The sequence below is a fragment of the Marmota marmota genome, unplaced genomic scaffold, assembly GCF_001458135.2.
Source record: "Marmota marmota marmota unplaced genomic scaffold, marMar, whole genome shotgun sequence".
NCBI lineage: Eukaryota > Metazoa > Chordata > Mammalia > Rodentia > Sciuridae > Marmota > Marmota marmota.
Genome location: NW_025999842.1, coordinates 36768106 through 36784421, shown reverse-complemented (window position 1 = coordinate 36784421; position 16316 = coordinate 36768106). Strand labels below are relative to the sequence as shown.

The following is a 16316-nucleotide window of genomic DNA, read 5'->3' as shown; positions in this document are numbered from 1 at the left end:
TAAAAAAGGATTGTTAAAAAATGAAAAAAAAAAAAAAAAAAAAAAAAAAAAAGAAAGCAAACACAGGGAGAGGTGAGGACAAATGGAGAATTTGGCCTGCTAAGTAAAAAGAATGTGAAGCAAAGAAGGAAAGCTGGAGATGTGGGAAGAAACAGTAGATTTTTCACCAGCAGTTGAGATGACAACGGGAAAGTTATATTTTACCCTGATCTTAAAGGATTAAAAAACCAGAATCAATTGAAGAACCTCAGTTCCCTGGCACTTGAGTTACAGACTCAGCAGGATTCTTAATGACAATTAAAGGTAATGGATGTAAACTCCCAGCACAGAGTAATCATTTGATAAATGACAGCTATCATCATTCATCCTGTTAATTCATATATTATTCAAGAAATATTTATCTAACCCGAGGAAGCTGGACTATGAGCAGATGGTACACGGTAGAGGCAGTGAAGTATATCAAGGCTGAGACTTTCCTAACATCCTTCCTCTATCTTCCTACATCTCAGCCACCTGCCTGCCTCTTCTTTTTGTACATGAAAATATACTCCCTAAAGGAACGGTCTGGGCTTCCAGGAATGCTGGGGCTGTGCCTTGTGGGGAGCTCAGGCAGGCTTGTGTTATGGTAAAGAATTTTGTCTAAGTTATATTCACAATTTAGAGAATGCCTATAGGCTGAAATTTTTAAAATTATTTTATTAATCAACTCACTTAAGGTAAGAGTGACAAACAGTGTTCTAAAAAAACATAGTTATTTAACTTGTGATCCATTTTCCAGTAAGTAACTACCAAGATAGCTGGAGCACAAGAATAGGTAACGGCTTTGTTTTCCCAAGATGTAGTCATTGCCATTATTTTTAGATAAAAGATTTAGAATCAGAAGCACAACTCATAATTATGTTGCTATGATTCTACAAGCAGTTGTTTTGTAGAATTAATTCAACTGTGAAAACTTTAAAGCCACTACATTTTCTGAAAAAAAAAAATCAGAAGATAAAAACTGGAAATAACATATTCCATGACATGCAGTGCTATTTCCTGAGAACATCTTAGATCTTTCCACTTTGCAGCTTGCATGTCCCCTTCTCTCACCCCTGTCCTAGTCTCCACCTAGTTTTTACCCTGCTCTGCCAACTGTTGAAGCACACTGATGTCCTCTCCTCATGAAGCATTCCTGTTGCCCCCAGCTTGATGGATTTTCCTGTCACTTCAGCACTGATTTGTGTATTGTTTCCAACTTTTCTTAGAACTCTTTGAATTCTAAGTTTGTATTCAAGTTTACTTTCAGATGTGTCTCACTGTTTCCAAAGCAAGATTTGTGCTGTATGATAATTTTACATTTCAAAGACAATATGGCAGATCAATATTATCAAAGAGAGAAGTAAAAAATTTAATCTCATTATCTTAATATAAATACTGGACTCCTTGCTTTAGGATATTTCTTCATGAATTTTTCTATGCTTACTTTCTCATTGACTTAATCTTAGAGGACATGCAGTTTCATATCCTGATTTTTTTTCAGTTAATGTTACATCACAACCATTACTCAAGTTGTTATAAAGACTCTGACAGTTATAAAGGCTGCAAAATATTGACTATTTCTTTATAGTTAAACTTTTAGATTATATTACACTAGCAGAAAATTGTATTTGACATCTTTATGCATATACAATATATAGTTTTCAGTGCATCTCTGCGAGTATGTGTATTATATATTTTTAAAAATGTTTTTTAGTTGTAGATGGACACAATACCTTTATTTTATTTTATTATTTTTCATGGTGCTGAGGATCGAACCCAGTGCCTCACATTTGCTAGCCAAGTGTTCTACCACTGAACCACAAGCCCAACCTCTGTATTATATTTTGATATTTTTTTCTATCAGATAGAATTTCCAAGGGAAAATTACTGAACCAAATAATGTGATTTTTTTATGGTTTTAAATGATATATTTTGTTAAACTGCTTTCTAAGGGAGTTGAACCAGTTTATATCATCAAAAATATATGAGTGTGTCAGTTTCTTTCAACCGTCATCAGAATTATTTCCTAAAAATGCAAACTTTCATATGAATGAAATGGGGTGATATCAGTTTACTTTAATTTTTTAGTATGACTATTTTAAGCATGCAGAAAAGTATTGAAGAAAAAATTGTATAACCTATGGACTTGGCTTACCAAATCTTAACAAATTTCTAAATTTTCATTAATTTAATTAAAATAAAATTTTACGTATATTGAAATCTGCATACTCCTTCAATTCCAATGTCCTCTTCTCCTTCCTATTCAGAGACAACTGGAATTTGATGTTTGTCATTCTTTTGCATTTCCATTTCGGTATGTTTGTATGTTATTAAATCTTTGCTTGTTAATGAAATTGAATTTTTTATGCTATAGTATAGTTAATATTAAAGAGCTCAGGTTTTAGAGTCAGGTAGAGCTCTTTGAATTCCTGCTCTGCTACTTGCTAACCACATCTCTTCAGACATTTCTGTGCCTCAGTTTCTTCATCTATAAAATGAAGATAGTAACAGTTCCTACCATTCTTTCTTTTATTTTCTTTCTTTCTTTTTCTTTTTTTTTTGTACAGGGAGCTTAAGCACCAAACCACATCCCCAGTCCTTGTTTATTTATTGTTTTGAGACAGGATCTGTCTAAGTTGCTTAGGGGCTTGCTAAGTTGATAAGTCTGGCCTCAAACTTGTGATCCTCCAGTCNATTTATTTATTTTAGTTCTCGGCGGACACAACATCTTTGTTTGTATGTGGTTCTGAGGATCGAACCCGGGCCGCACGCATGCCAGGCGAGCGCGCTACCGCTTGAGCCACATCCCCAGCCCTCTCCTACTGTTCTTTATCAGGTTGTTTGAAGTTGAAACAGGTCAGCCCATGCAAAGTTCTTTGCATAGTACTCATCATTCAATACTACCTTATCATTTATTCTAGTTCCTTGTGTGAATTATTTTGTCCTTCATAGAAAGATGAGATTACCTGAATTATGAAGCATTCTTCAAACATGATCATATTAACTTCACACATGGCTGTATGATCAGGAGGCTGAGGCAGGAGGATCATAAGTTAAAGGCCAGTCTCAGTAACTTAGTGAGGTACTAAGTAACTTATCAAGGACTTATCTCAGAAATTAAAAATAAAAAGGGCTGGGGGATGTTGCTCAGTGGTAAAGTGCCTGTGAGTTCAATTTCTAGTACAAAATAAAACAAAACAAAACACATCCCACAAACTCAATGGCTGTATGAGCTTGTATTACAATGATCCCATTTGATGTCCAATCCTGAGTCTCTGGTGCCAGCACTTCATCCTTTGCATTTATCTGTTGCAATTCTGCCAATTTTGAATTTAAAAAGTCATTTCATGGTACAATAGTAGTTTTAGTATTGACCTTTAACACAATCGCTGTAGAGAGACTCCAGTGTCTCTCTCACTTAGGATTGCTTTCTGAATTTTGTATATAAATTTTTTTCTGAATATTGTGTATAAAAATATTTTATTGCTTCTATAAAACTAAATATACTTATTAAGTCAACAAATAATGTTACTATTAATAACATCATATTGTTAGATATTAAGAATCTCATAGTATTTTACTTTTTTTTTTACATTTTAATAATCAAAGTAAAGATATAAAATAATTTCTGCATCCAGATTTTAGTTCATTAATGTGTCAAACCTAAACATTTTAACATAATCATAATGATTCTAAATTTTATTAATAGTTTTCTGGAGTAGGGTTAAAATTTTATAAATCATAAATCAGCAAAATTTCCTTGTATAAGTAACTTCCCTTTTAACTTTAAAAGAAAATTAATAATAAACCCCATCAGAATGTACTTATAAACCATTTTTAAGACACCTTTTTAAAATTGTTTTCTCAAGGAACAAGAAAAAGTACTCTGGATATAAATTATAATAGACTCTTGAATGCATTAATATACCATAACAATAAATATAAACTATTTTTAAAGTTTAAAGTATTAAACTAAAAGAAGTATTAAACTAAAAGAAGATTTGAAAATGATATCATATGGTGATTATATTTTACTCAGTTTATCAATATTCATTTTTTACTTGAATATTTTGACACCTTTCACTTTAAGTGACATTCTCCTGATATTTAAGAAAACCAGATTCAGAGGACTCATGGTGGGAGTTAATAAGGCAGTTAAAGACAGCAATACAAAGTCCCTGAGTATGTTGGGATGAGGGACCTGAAAGGCAACATGGGAACAGAAAGTCTCCAAAGACTCAGGAAAAGTTTGTGCTTTGGACATGCAATCATGCAAAGGCAATGCTGAAATAGACACTGAAGTATTTCAGACACACATTCCATATAAATCCCACAAATCTAAGTCTAGTGTTTGTTTATGTTTTTTTTTTTTTTCTAATAGGAGAGCAATCTGGCTCTTTTTTCCCCCAGAAACCCCGAGTTTGGGTAAGTGGCAGGATGAGTTACAGGGAGTCCACACAAACTATTACCTTATAAATGACAGTACAGCCCTTCTCTTGGCAATCTGCCAACTCACTCAGCTACTCCCTGTAGCAATCCTCTGAGTCTGGCCTTTTGCCAGCATTTGAAAAGGGATCAAGGCTTGTGAACTCCATGGTGGCTTTCCCTTGAGGAGTCTCCTTCAGCTGACACCTTCTCCGGGGAGGCTGGCAGTCACCTCAGCAGACCTTGCAGTCTACAAGGTTTCCCTCTTATGGAGGTTATACCCACAGCCAAATGCCTGTATATATACAATCAAACCATCTTAAGGAAATTCATCATAAACTCCTGGATGAGAAGGCAACATAAAAACTCCTGTGGCCAGACCCAGCTTCATGTTAGCAGGTAGATACTTAAGGGGTGATAATTACCTTTGCCACGGAAACCCAAAGATGCACATGCTCATCTGCTTGCCACAACTCATTTCCTCTAAGACATTTTAAGCCATCTGTTTTAAAAGTTGGTATGTGGGAAGATGGAAAATTCTTAAAAAAAAATAATGTGATAAAACCCCAATCAAAACTGAAGCAAATGCAGCATTGCTCTTCTATAATTTTCTGGAAAACAGCTTCAGGGAGTTAATCCTGCAGCAGATTCAGGAGCCAAGCAGATTTGGGGCCATTTTAGGGCAAGCCAGGGTGGGATTAGATGTTCCAGCCTGCACTGTTCTCCTAAGCCTGCTGTGAGCTGAAACTCAGATGTTGGGCCTAGGCCAGAACCAGACTGACCTTCAAGGGAGAGTGAAACAGGCAGCAGCACCCAGACAACTGCAGAGACAAATTCTCCTGCTACCCACCAATGCTGATCAAATGCTCCCCTTTTTCCTAGTGTCACTATAGCTCTTTCCTGCTGAAATCATAGACCTTCCTTAGATTCTGAAAATAAATGCTAACCATCATGCTTTTTGGTCTTAATTGAAAAGTTGTTTTTTAGTTAACTTTCACAGTATAAATAACTTGCCTAACTTCACTCAAGCTAAAGTTTGCTCTATAATTTCATTAGGAGATTATGTATAATGGCAAAAAACTTAATTAATTATCTTAAATACTAATTCTAGATTTTTAGAATATGCCAGTTATCAAAGTATTATATAAATTCATCTATACGTTATATATATATGGATCTTTTGTAATTTCTTTTATTTTGTTATCATTCATAGTATATGTATGTGTAAATTAATCTCAGATGCTTTGTTCCTTGTTACTTCATTTTGTTCTCTGAGGGCACTTATGATAATGAACCTACTTGATAGACAGGTGGCTCTTCGTGTTTTTATTTTTCAGTTCAGTACCTGGTGATTCGAGGTGTACCAAATGTTAAAAAAAAAGTCTCAATTACTATAATGAATCTATAGATTGGTTATTCTATCATGTTTTAAAATAACATTTAAGTCTTTTGCATTTGTAGAAAAAATCTATAAAGTTATTATTTCTGAAATCACTTTTAGGGAGTAAGTTAAAAAAATAGACACCATAACCTAACATTACGAAATATTAGACATACTTAAGAAATACCTTGACTATGGGAAAACACAGGCCATTTTTTTTGTTGTTGTTGTTGAGACTGCATCTTGCTAAGTGCCCAGGCTGGACTTGAACTTGAGATTCTCCTGTCTCAGCCTCCTGAGTGCTGCGATTGCAGGCACATGCAACCAAACCTGTCTAAAGATCAATTTTAGTTAATTTTTAATTTAGTCTATATTTGTCCAAATAAAGTAAAACACATTTTTTTCTAAAACACATCTTCAAAAATGTGTTTGGGACAAACAATGAAGCATCTATGTTCATCAAACAATCCTTTTCAAGTTCAAGAGTCAAGTTGACAACAACACAATAATCTTGGGTGACTTTAACACACACTCTCTCACCACTGGATAGATCTTTCAGACAAAAGTTGAAAAAAGAAACTATAGATCTCAATAATACAATCAATAACTTAGAGTTAACTGACATATATAGAATATTTTATTCTTCGACAAGTGAATACACTTTCTTCTCAGCAGCACATGGGTCCATATAATATGCCATTAAGCATCTTTTAGCAAATACAAAAAAGTAGAGATACTACCCTGCATTTTATCTGATCATAATGGAATGAAATTAGAAATCAATTAAAAAATAAAAATTACTCCAACACCTGGAGACTAAATTACGTTCTACTGAATGAACAATGGGTTGCAAAAGACATCAAGGAGGAGATTAAAAAAAATTCTTAGAGGTAAACAAGAACATGGACACAACATATCGAAATCTCTTGGACACTATGAAAGCAGTACTAAGAGGAAAGTTCATTGCATGGAGTTCATTCCTTAAAAGAAGAAAAAGTCAACAAATAAATAACTTAACATTACAACTCAAAGCCCTAGACAAAGAAGAACAAATAAATACTAAAAGCAGTAGAATACAGGAAATAATTAAACTTAGAGCTGAAATAAATGAAGTTGAAACAAAAGAAACAATTGAAAAAATTGACAAAACAAAAAGTTGGTTCTTTGAAAAAATAAATAAAATTGACAGACTCTTAGCTATGCTAATGAAGAGGAGAGAGAAAACTCAAATTATTAACATACGTGATGAAAAAGGTAATATCACAACAGACACCACAGAAATACAGAAGATAATTAGAAATTATTTTGAAAACTTGTACTCCAATAAAATAGAAAATATCGAAGGCATCTAAAAATTTCTTAAGTCATATGATCTGCCCAGATTGAGTCAGGAAGATATACACAATTTAAACAGACCAATATCAAGCGATGAAATAGAAGACACCATCAGAAATCTCCCAACAAAGAAAAGTTCAGGACTGGATGGATACATAGCCAAGTTCTACAAGACCTTTAAAGAAGAACTAATACCAATACTCTTCAATTTATTTCAGGAAATAGAAAAAGAGGGTGCACTTCCAAGCTCATTCTATGAGGCCAATATCACCCTGATTATAAAACCAGACAAAGACACATAAAAGAAAGAAAACTTCAGACCAATATCTCTAATGAACATAGATGCAAAAATTCTTAGCAAAATTCTGGCAAATCAAATACAAAAACGTATCAAAAAGATTATGCACCATGATCAAGTGGGGTTCATCCCACTTGATTCAACATATGGAAATCAATAAATGTAATTCATCACATCAATAGACTTAAAGATAAGAATCATATGATCATCTCAATAGATGCAGAAAAAGCATTTGAGAAAATACAACACCCCTTCATCTCAACATTGTAAAGGCTATCTACACTAAGCCCCAGGCCAACATCATTCTAAATGGAGAAAAATTGAAAGCATTCCCCTAAAAACTGGAATAAGACAGGGATGCCCTCTTTCACCACTTCTGTTTAACATAGTTCTTGAAACACTGGCCAGAGCAATTAGATGAAAGAAATTAAAGGGATAAACATAAGAAAAGAAGAACTCAGATTAGCACTATGTGCTGATGTTATGATTCTATACCTAGGAGACCCTAAAAGTTCCACCAGAGAACTTCTAGAATTATTAAATTAATTCAGCAAAATAGCAGGATATAAAATCAATACCCATAAATCAAAGGCATTTCTGTATATCAGTGACAAATCCTTTGAAAGGGAAGCAAGGAAAACTACCTCATTTACAATAGCCTCAAAAAAAAAAAATACTAGGAAATCAACTTAATGAAAGAGGTGAAAGACCTCTACAATGAAACTATGGAACCCTAAAGAAAGAAATCAAAGTCCACCTTAGAAGATGGAAAGATCTACCTTGCTCTTGGATAGGCAGAATTAATACTATCAAACTGACCGTACTACCAAAGGACTATACAGATCAAAATCCCAATGGCATTCCTCATAGAAATAAGCAGTCATGAAATTCATCTGGAAAAATAAGAGACCCAGAATAAAAGCAATCCTTAGCAGGAAGAGCAAAGCAGGTGGCATCATTATACCAGACCTTAAACTATACTACAGAGCAATAGTAACAAAAATGGCATGGTATTGACACCAAAACAGACTGGTAGACCAATGGTACAGAACAGAGGACACAGAGACACAAAATTTACAATTATCTTATATTAGACAAAGGTGCCAAAAATATACATTGACGAAAAGATAGCCTCTTCAACAAATGCTGGGAAAACTGGAAACCCATATGCAACAAAATGAAATTAAACCCCTATTCCTCACCACACACAAAACTCAACTCAAAGTGGATCAAGGACCTAGGAATTAAACCAGAGACCCTGCATCTAATAGAAGAAAAAGTAGGTCCTCATCTCCATCATGTGGGATTAGGCCCCAACTCCCTTAATAAGACTCCTATGGCACAAGAGTTAAAAATCAAGAATCAATAAGTAGGATAGACTCAAACTAAAAAGTTTCTTCTCACAACAATATGTGAGGTGAATAGACAATTTAAATCTTGGGAGCAAATTTTTACCCCTCACACATCAGATAGAGCACTAATCTCTAGGGTATATAAAGAACTCAAAAAGCTAAACACCAAAAAAAAAAAAAAAAAATCCCCAAATAACACAATCAATAAATGGGCCAAGGACCTGAATAGACACTTCTCAGAAGATGATATATATAATCAGTCAACAAATACATGAAAAAGTGCTCATCATCTCTAGCAATCAAAGAAATGCAAATCAAAACTACTCTAAGATACCATCTTACTCCAGTCAGAATGTCAGCTATTATGAAGACAAATAACAATAAGGGTTGGCAAGGATGTGGGGAAGAAGGCACACTCATAGACTGCTGGTGGGACCGCAAACTGGTGCAGCCAATATGGAAAGCAGTATGGAGATTCCTTGGAAAACTGGGAAGTGAAACCACCATTTGGCCCAGCTATCCCTCTCCTTGGTCTATACCCAAAGGACTTAAAAACAACATACTACAGGAACACAGTCACACCAGTGTTTATGGCAGCACAATTCACAATAGCTAAACTATGGAACCAACCTAGATGTCCTTCAGTAGATGAAGGGAAGAAAATGTGACATATATACACAATGGGATATTACTCAGCAATAAAAGAGAATAAAATCATGACATTTTTAGGAAAATGTATGGAGTTGGAGAAGATAATGCTAAGTGAAGCAATACAATCTCAAAAAACCAAATGCTGAATGTTTTCTCTGATATAAGGAGGCTGATTCATAATGGGGTAGGGAGGGGAAGCATGGGAGAAATAGACAAACTCTAGATAGGGCAGAGGTGTGGGAGGGGAAGGGAAAAGGGCATGGGGTTAGAAATGATGGTGGAATGTGATGGACATCATTATCCAAAGTACATGTATGCAGACACGAATTGGTGTGAATATAATTTGTATACAACTGGAGATACAAAAAATGGTGCTCTAAATATGTAATATGAATTATAATGCATTTCGCTATTGTATATTAAAAAATCAATAAAAAAAAGAAATACCAGCCCAGGTGCTAAGGTAACAACCATAGGGGACAAAATGTGTTTGGGACAATCTGATGTTAGAATTTTTAGGTATAAATGACTAATTAAATATCAACTTATAATATTTATTAATCTACTCATAAGTTTTATTAAATATACTTATTAAGATTATGTTGCTTTTTGCTACTTTTATATTTAACAAAAATTTAGGATCCTACAATGTTAAAATTAGTGTACAATATTTTAAGGTGATCTTTTAAAAGTTTATTTTAAAATACAGGCACTACATTTTACAGATTAAATTTGTCTGATTACAGTAAAGTAGCTAGTCTTCCACACTTGTCTAAAGTTTTAATTTTCTTATGCTACTTAGGTTCTCCACAAAAAAATTGCTAAATGAATAATTAATGAGCACTTTTCATAACATCACTCTGTTTTTTACATATTATTTTGAGTCAGAAAAAAAAGCCAAAGAAATTACGTCCCTCATGAGCCTGAAGATTTTACTAGAATTGTATTTGGTTTTCTGAATATGTTGTCATACTTGTAAAATTCCAGACCTTCAATGATATCTTTGTAAAAGGACCTACTCCTTAAATTAGCCCAAATCTCTCTAGGGATTATTTTAGTGAGGTTAATTCTATTTACAGTTCCAGAGATCTCTACATTCTTGCACTGTGTGGGCAATATGCTGAAAATTCTTTGGAAAGAAAACTCACCAAAGTTAACAGAATGTATTGCATTAATTCTCTGTTACTGCCTAAGCTTTTATCACAAAAACTGTCTTAATGATTTAAAATTATTTTAGTGAAGTTGTAACCAATTAATTACTCTTAAATAACTAATTAAAATCTTGTTGACCTCAATGAACTCAATAAGTTTTACAAGTTCATAATTTGCTCTTGGAAGTACTTTAGATAGTGGCAATTTTTTTTTTTTTCTAATTGGGGCAGTAACTGCCAGGCCAGCCCAGTCAGAAGCTTTGAGGACCTTTTCCCGGTAGTTTTATTTGTGCCTGAATGGAGTTCTGAGCTCACCTAGACCTTCTATTCTTTGAAAATCTTGCCTACTTCTGTTCAAAATTTAAGGCACTTTTTATGTATTTACTTGTTCTCAGTCTATGTTGCCATATGCTCCCTTTCTAGGAATTTACCCTTGTATACTGTCCTCTCTCAGAAATATTTTCATCCTATTTAAAACAAATACAACCCCCCCCCAACTCTTTTATGTCTTTATCTTCTTTGTAGATTGTCAGTTGGGTTCTGTAGGAAGCAGATGCTAGAATGGAGTGAGGAGTGTAAGATGTTTACTGGTTACCCAACCTGTGAAAGACCACAGGGGCAGGAAGCAGGATTGGAAAGGAAGGCTCCGACTACAAGGCAGGTGTCACAAAGTCTCAGGCAACCCAATGAGGGAGAGAACACAGATTGAGGATTAGAAGGTTCGGCATTGGAAAGAATGGCCAAGTCTTCTCTCTGCACCATACTGTCATTGGTTGGGGATCTCTGGGAAAAGTGCAGCCTCCACTCAGAAGCTGAGGCAGAGAGGCTGTTAGCCAACTGCACTCTTTGAACATCAGGTCTTTCTTAAAGGCAATTCAGACACATACCTCCAATATTGCCACTGCCCCATCTCTAAAATATTTTTTTAAGAACTCTGTTTATTCTACATTTTTATTGGTACATCATAGTTGTATAAGATTATGGGATTTGTTGTTACATATTAATATGCGAATACTGGATAGCAATATAATTTGTCCAATATTATGCATCACCTCTAAAATCTTAAACTTCAACATCCTACTCTCACTCTAAAGTCATATCATTCCAAGTTCATTCCCTTACACTGATTATATTTATTCTTTGATAGTGAAATGTCTACTCCCTTATTTTCTCCACTTTCTTTTTGCATTTCAGCCTGCTCTTGATTTCAGTACTTTTTCTAGATAGGCTACACCTCAGGTGCCCACTACTTCAACCCTTCTCTTATTAACATTGTTAAGGACTTTGCCCCCTTTCCTAAGTGCCTACACTGCAAAAATCCTGTTCATCTATCTTCCTTTCTCCTTCATACTCACTAGCTGCAACTAAACAAAATCATATAGTGCCACAGATTAATGTCACAGTTTCCAATCTTAGCTGAACCTTAAACACTACATTCTAGAATTAGGAACTCCTTCCCACATGGCATCTGAAGAAAAATTTTATAATTTTTATTTACAACATGTTAAAGAGCATGATGGAAAAAGCATGGGCTTTGGAGTCACATGAATCAGATTTGAAGTCAAGCTCTTTACATCCCATATATCCTTATTTCACTTCTCTCGGTCCTTTTTTCACAATCTCTAAACTGGAGTCAATATTAACTGTATATGACAGTGAAGATTACATAAAATATGCAACTGGTTTAGTGCAATGTCACAAGTTACTGAACATATATATTTGAAGGTCTATTTTCTTCAATAACTACTACCACTGTATTCTACCGATAACCCCATTTTCCACTGAGTACATCTCTATCTAATTCCACAATATTTTGGACTTTTCAGTTTTTAAACGGTTCCGTTCTCCATCAGTGCTGGTCAGAGAGGAGGCTTTGTGTGTACGTGTAAGTGTGGAGACGACAAGATTTGCGTTTTTGACCTCTCCTGTATCTTCAAAGGAAGGCAGGCAGGGAAGAATTTGTCTCCTTATGTACTGTCAAGATTGCTGTGTCCTTTTCACTGTAAGGGAGCTCACTTCTTTTCATAGGCTGAGTTTGAGTAGTTGGTGACCTCAAGTTCTATGATAAGTGTATCAGTTAAGCAGTTCCAGTAAATATTGATGGTACTTTGAAGTTCATGTGCTGGTTGAATTCTACTTTTCCTACCCCAACTTCCTACCTGCTGACGGGCTGCTTTAATGTTCCATATCTTACCTACTTTCTCATTGGTAATTGCAATCTAACTCTTGAGGCAAAGGTACAGATGAAATGCATTTTCTATACCTAATACGAATCAGAGTCTTGAGATGAGGTGTCCTAGTCTTCTTGGCTTGGCCATTACCAGCCAGCTATTTTCCCTAATTTTCCTCCCTTCATTTTGATAGTACTGGGAGGGACACCAAATCCAGTAGCTAACCAGACATCCACACAGGGAGTTTGGCATACAACCTAGAGTGAAGACTTCTATTAACTTTTCCCCACTTTGGGAAAGATTTCTGAACAGTTTACTATTTCACATAATCCCCAGACTAATTAGTAACCCTGAAGGGTCAGGAAAAGATTCTAAAAAGTACTTTACTCTATTTTGATACGTGTTTAGAAAACATGATCTACAACTGATCTGGTCTATAAAATTGTTATTTTTTCTTATTGGTATTAAGAAAAAATACCAATAAGTAATTCCATTACTTGATTTTATGGTAATCTGTATCCCAATACAGGTGCACAGATGTACTGTTCTATGTATTTTACAAATATTAACTCATTTAATCCCATAACAGTCCTATGAGGTAGTCAGAGTTATAATCCCAAATTACAGATGAGGGAATTGAGCCCCAGATAGGTTAAATAACCTACCTGTCTCCTAATAACTATTGTATATCTAAATTGTATTTGCCAGGAATTCAATTAATATTTTCAAATCCATCTTCAAAAAAGTGTTCTTAGTTTTATTTTTTCATTATTATGATTATTTGGGATTATAAAAACTCCAAATAAATTGGGGTTACATGTCATTTTTTTCTGATCTGGAAAAGGTTGTAAATCATCGTACTTATATACCTGAATTATCTAGTTGTTGGAATTTTTCATAATCCTTTCATAAAATTTTTCTATGTAGTGGCAACCATTCTTTAGGAACTGTTTCAATTGTTATTGCTTGGTTTAATTTTTCTACATATTGTTTGAAGTTTTTTGATCTTTTATCTTTTAATTTTAATTTGTTATATATGACACAGAATGCATTACAATTCATATCACACATATAGAGCACAAAATTTTATTTCTCTGGTTGTATTTTTGATCTTTTATATTGTCAAAAATATAAAAGTTTCTTGAGATTTTCCCATATTATGCATGGGATTTTCTTCTGTTTTTAAAATGTTGCCACTGTGCATTGTCACGCCTCTCTGGTTGTTGTTTGCCCAATCTAATAAATTTGAATCAGAAAAATAAATATAAGATAATTCAATTGAATCAGACCAGAGATTAAAATGTAAATTTAAGAGTTATGAATGATTTTTCACTTTAAAATAATGTTTTTTTGTGCAACATTTTAAAGAGTGTTTAATATAGTTTGATATTAGATATGGTGTTTTTAGTATTATTTTCTTCTTGCAATCTAGTTTCTGTCTTTAAAAAGTCTCCTCCCAAAACATTAAGTACTTAAATTTCAACTGAGCAACCATACTTATAAATATGTAGATATACACAAATATTCAGTTTTATATAAATCACATATATGTAGGTATACACATAAACATATATTATTTTCATCACTTGTATTACTTCTGCTTAGTAGAACTGTTACCAAGATTGAGTTCCAACAATAATAATCTTTGCTTGTAATATTCTCCTTGTAGTCTTAAAATAATATCACAACAAAATATATGCCAGTTTACAATATCAGGGCTAGTAATAGTAGTCCTTAGGTTATCTATCTTGTACTATAATAAATTTTAATCATTGAATTCTGAGAAGCATGAATCTTTCCAAATATACATGATGCATAGATGTAGGGAAAGCACATTTCAGTACTCAGAATTCATATGATTGAAATGAATTTCTAATTACAGATCACTTCATCTATATAATATTCTTACTTACTATTTCAATGACCTTAATTGCATTAGCTCTTTATCCCCCCAGTTTAATCATAGAAATACAACAATTTCATCTTCGTTGCTAAGTGCCACAAAAGTAACATGTTTTTACTTTTTGCTCTTACTCTGTAATAGGTATTGACATACTTTATGTAGCCTCAGATTCACATGTACTTTGTGTGTAGTAACGTCCTTCACATTGATAAAACATGTAGAAAACTTGAATGATTTTTCTCTGTTTAGAATTGAGTGGAAATTGGCAATTTTTGAATTAACAAATGAATGTATTTTAAACTCACAAAGGATTAAGATATCTGTAATATTTCATACATTTCTTCGAACGGCATCAAAAAGTTTGGTATTTAATAAACACTGTGCCCAATGACTATGTTAACTATACACCATGAAAAAAACGTATACTTGATATAGTGTTAGTAACTACCTATCTCATTCAAGTGTCATATTAAGTGAGCTAATACATATTTTAATCAGAAAAATGAAACAACTACATTCTTTTTTTTTTTTTTTTTCTTTCTAGTTTCTGTCACTTTCTATCATCAAAAACATTTGGCCCTTGGCCAACATCTCATGATTTGGAAGTTTACTGGAGGAAGACTAAATGTACTCTGGCAATCAGATAAACTGCAACACAGATGTGGTAAGAGGATACACACGTAAAGGTAATTTGACCTTTATTAAGTTTTAAGCGGTACTTCCCAATTGCAGCGTCTTTAAGAAAAAACTACAAATATGAGGACTTTGCTAGCAAACTTTCAAACAGGAAAAGCAGTCCTGGACTCAAAGCCTCTGGAGGTAGGGACTTGGATCCAGGTTTACCACTGATTGATTGCCCCCAAGGCAAAAAGGGCCTCTTACTGTGATGCTCGATCAGTATAACTCAAATGAACTATTCTGTACCTAAATACTGGTAGGATCATCATATTTTCAATGAGAAGACTTTAAAATAATAGAATACTTCATTTTTTGGTCCTTCCTTAGGAACAGTTCAGGAAAAAGGTGAAAACTGATCAGGAGCAGGCAGATGCTAGGGTGTAGGTGGCAAGAAGGAAGGTTCTATCATTGATACTTAGGTGCCGTTTTGACTCAATTGCTTATCTGAAATACTGGGCGACTAGTTTATCATTACGCTTCCCCTTGAAATTCATTTCCTGATTCTAATTACCCTCAGGTCCTTTTCAACTTCCCTACCCTTTTTCACATACATTCCTGTGTGGTAGATGTTTTGATACCTGTCTTATATCTCTTTTTCCCTTATTAAATTAAATCACCAACCGAGGTGATGCAAGGGCGGGACCACGTCTCTCAGAAGGGTAGGAGAAGGGCGTGAAACATTACCCAAGGGAGGGGCCGTGGATTACAAGATAGAGCCCGGGACCAATTTAAGGCCCTCCAGTCGTCTGGCAGTGAACCGAGACTGAGAAGACGGGTTAAGGATGAGCTGCGGGACCTGCTATTTGCGGCAGAAAACGCAAAGCCGAGGAAGGGCGCCCGCCTGTTTGCAGAACCCGCCCCACGCCACGCACGCCTTAAGTAAGTCCCATTTGTTGATTCTAGTTATTAACTTTTGTGCTATGGGTGTCCTATTGAGGAATTTGGAGCCC

General features: G+C 34.4%; 1 protein-coding gene across 4 annotated transcripts in view; it reads left to right on the top strand.

Moving 5' to 3' along the window:
- Cep85l (centrosomal protein 85 like) overlaps positions 1-16316 on the top strand; it is a 224309-nt gene that overhangs the window by 37115 nt on the left and 170878 nt on the right. For all 4 annotated transcript variants that reach the window (XR_007344303.1, XM_048794959.1, XM_048795006.1 and 1 more), the window contains one exon: positions 15233-15374. Coding sequence is in view for 3 of the 4 variants with exons in the window: in XM_048794959.1 (XP_048650916.1) it covers positions 15314-15374 (61 nt within the window). In the remaining variant the exon portion in view is untranslated. The remainder of the gene's footprint in view (positions 1-15232; positions 15375-16316) is intronic.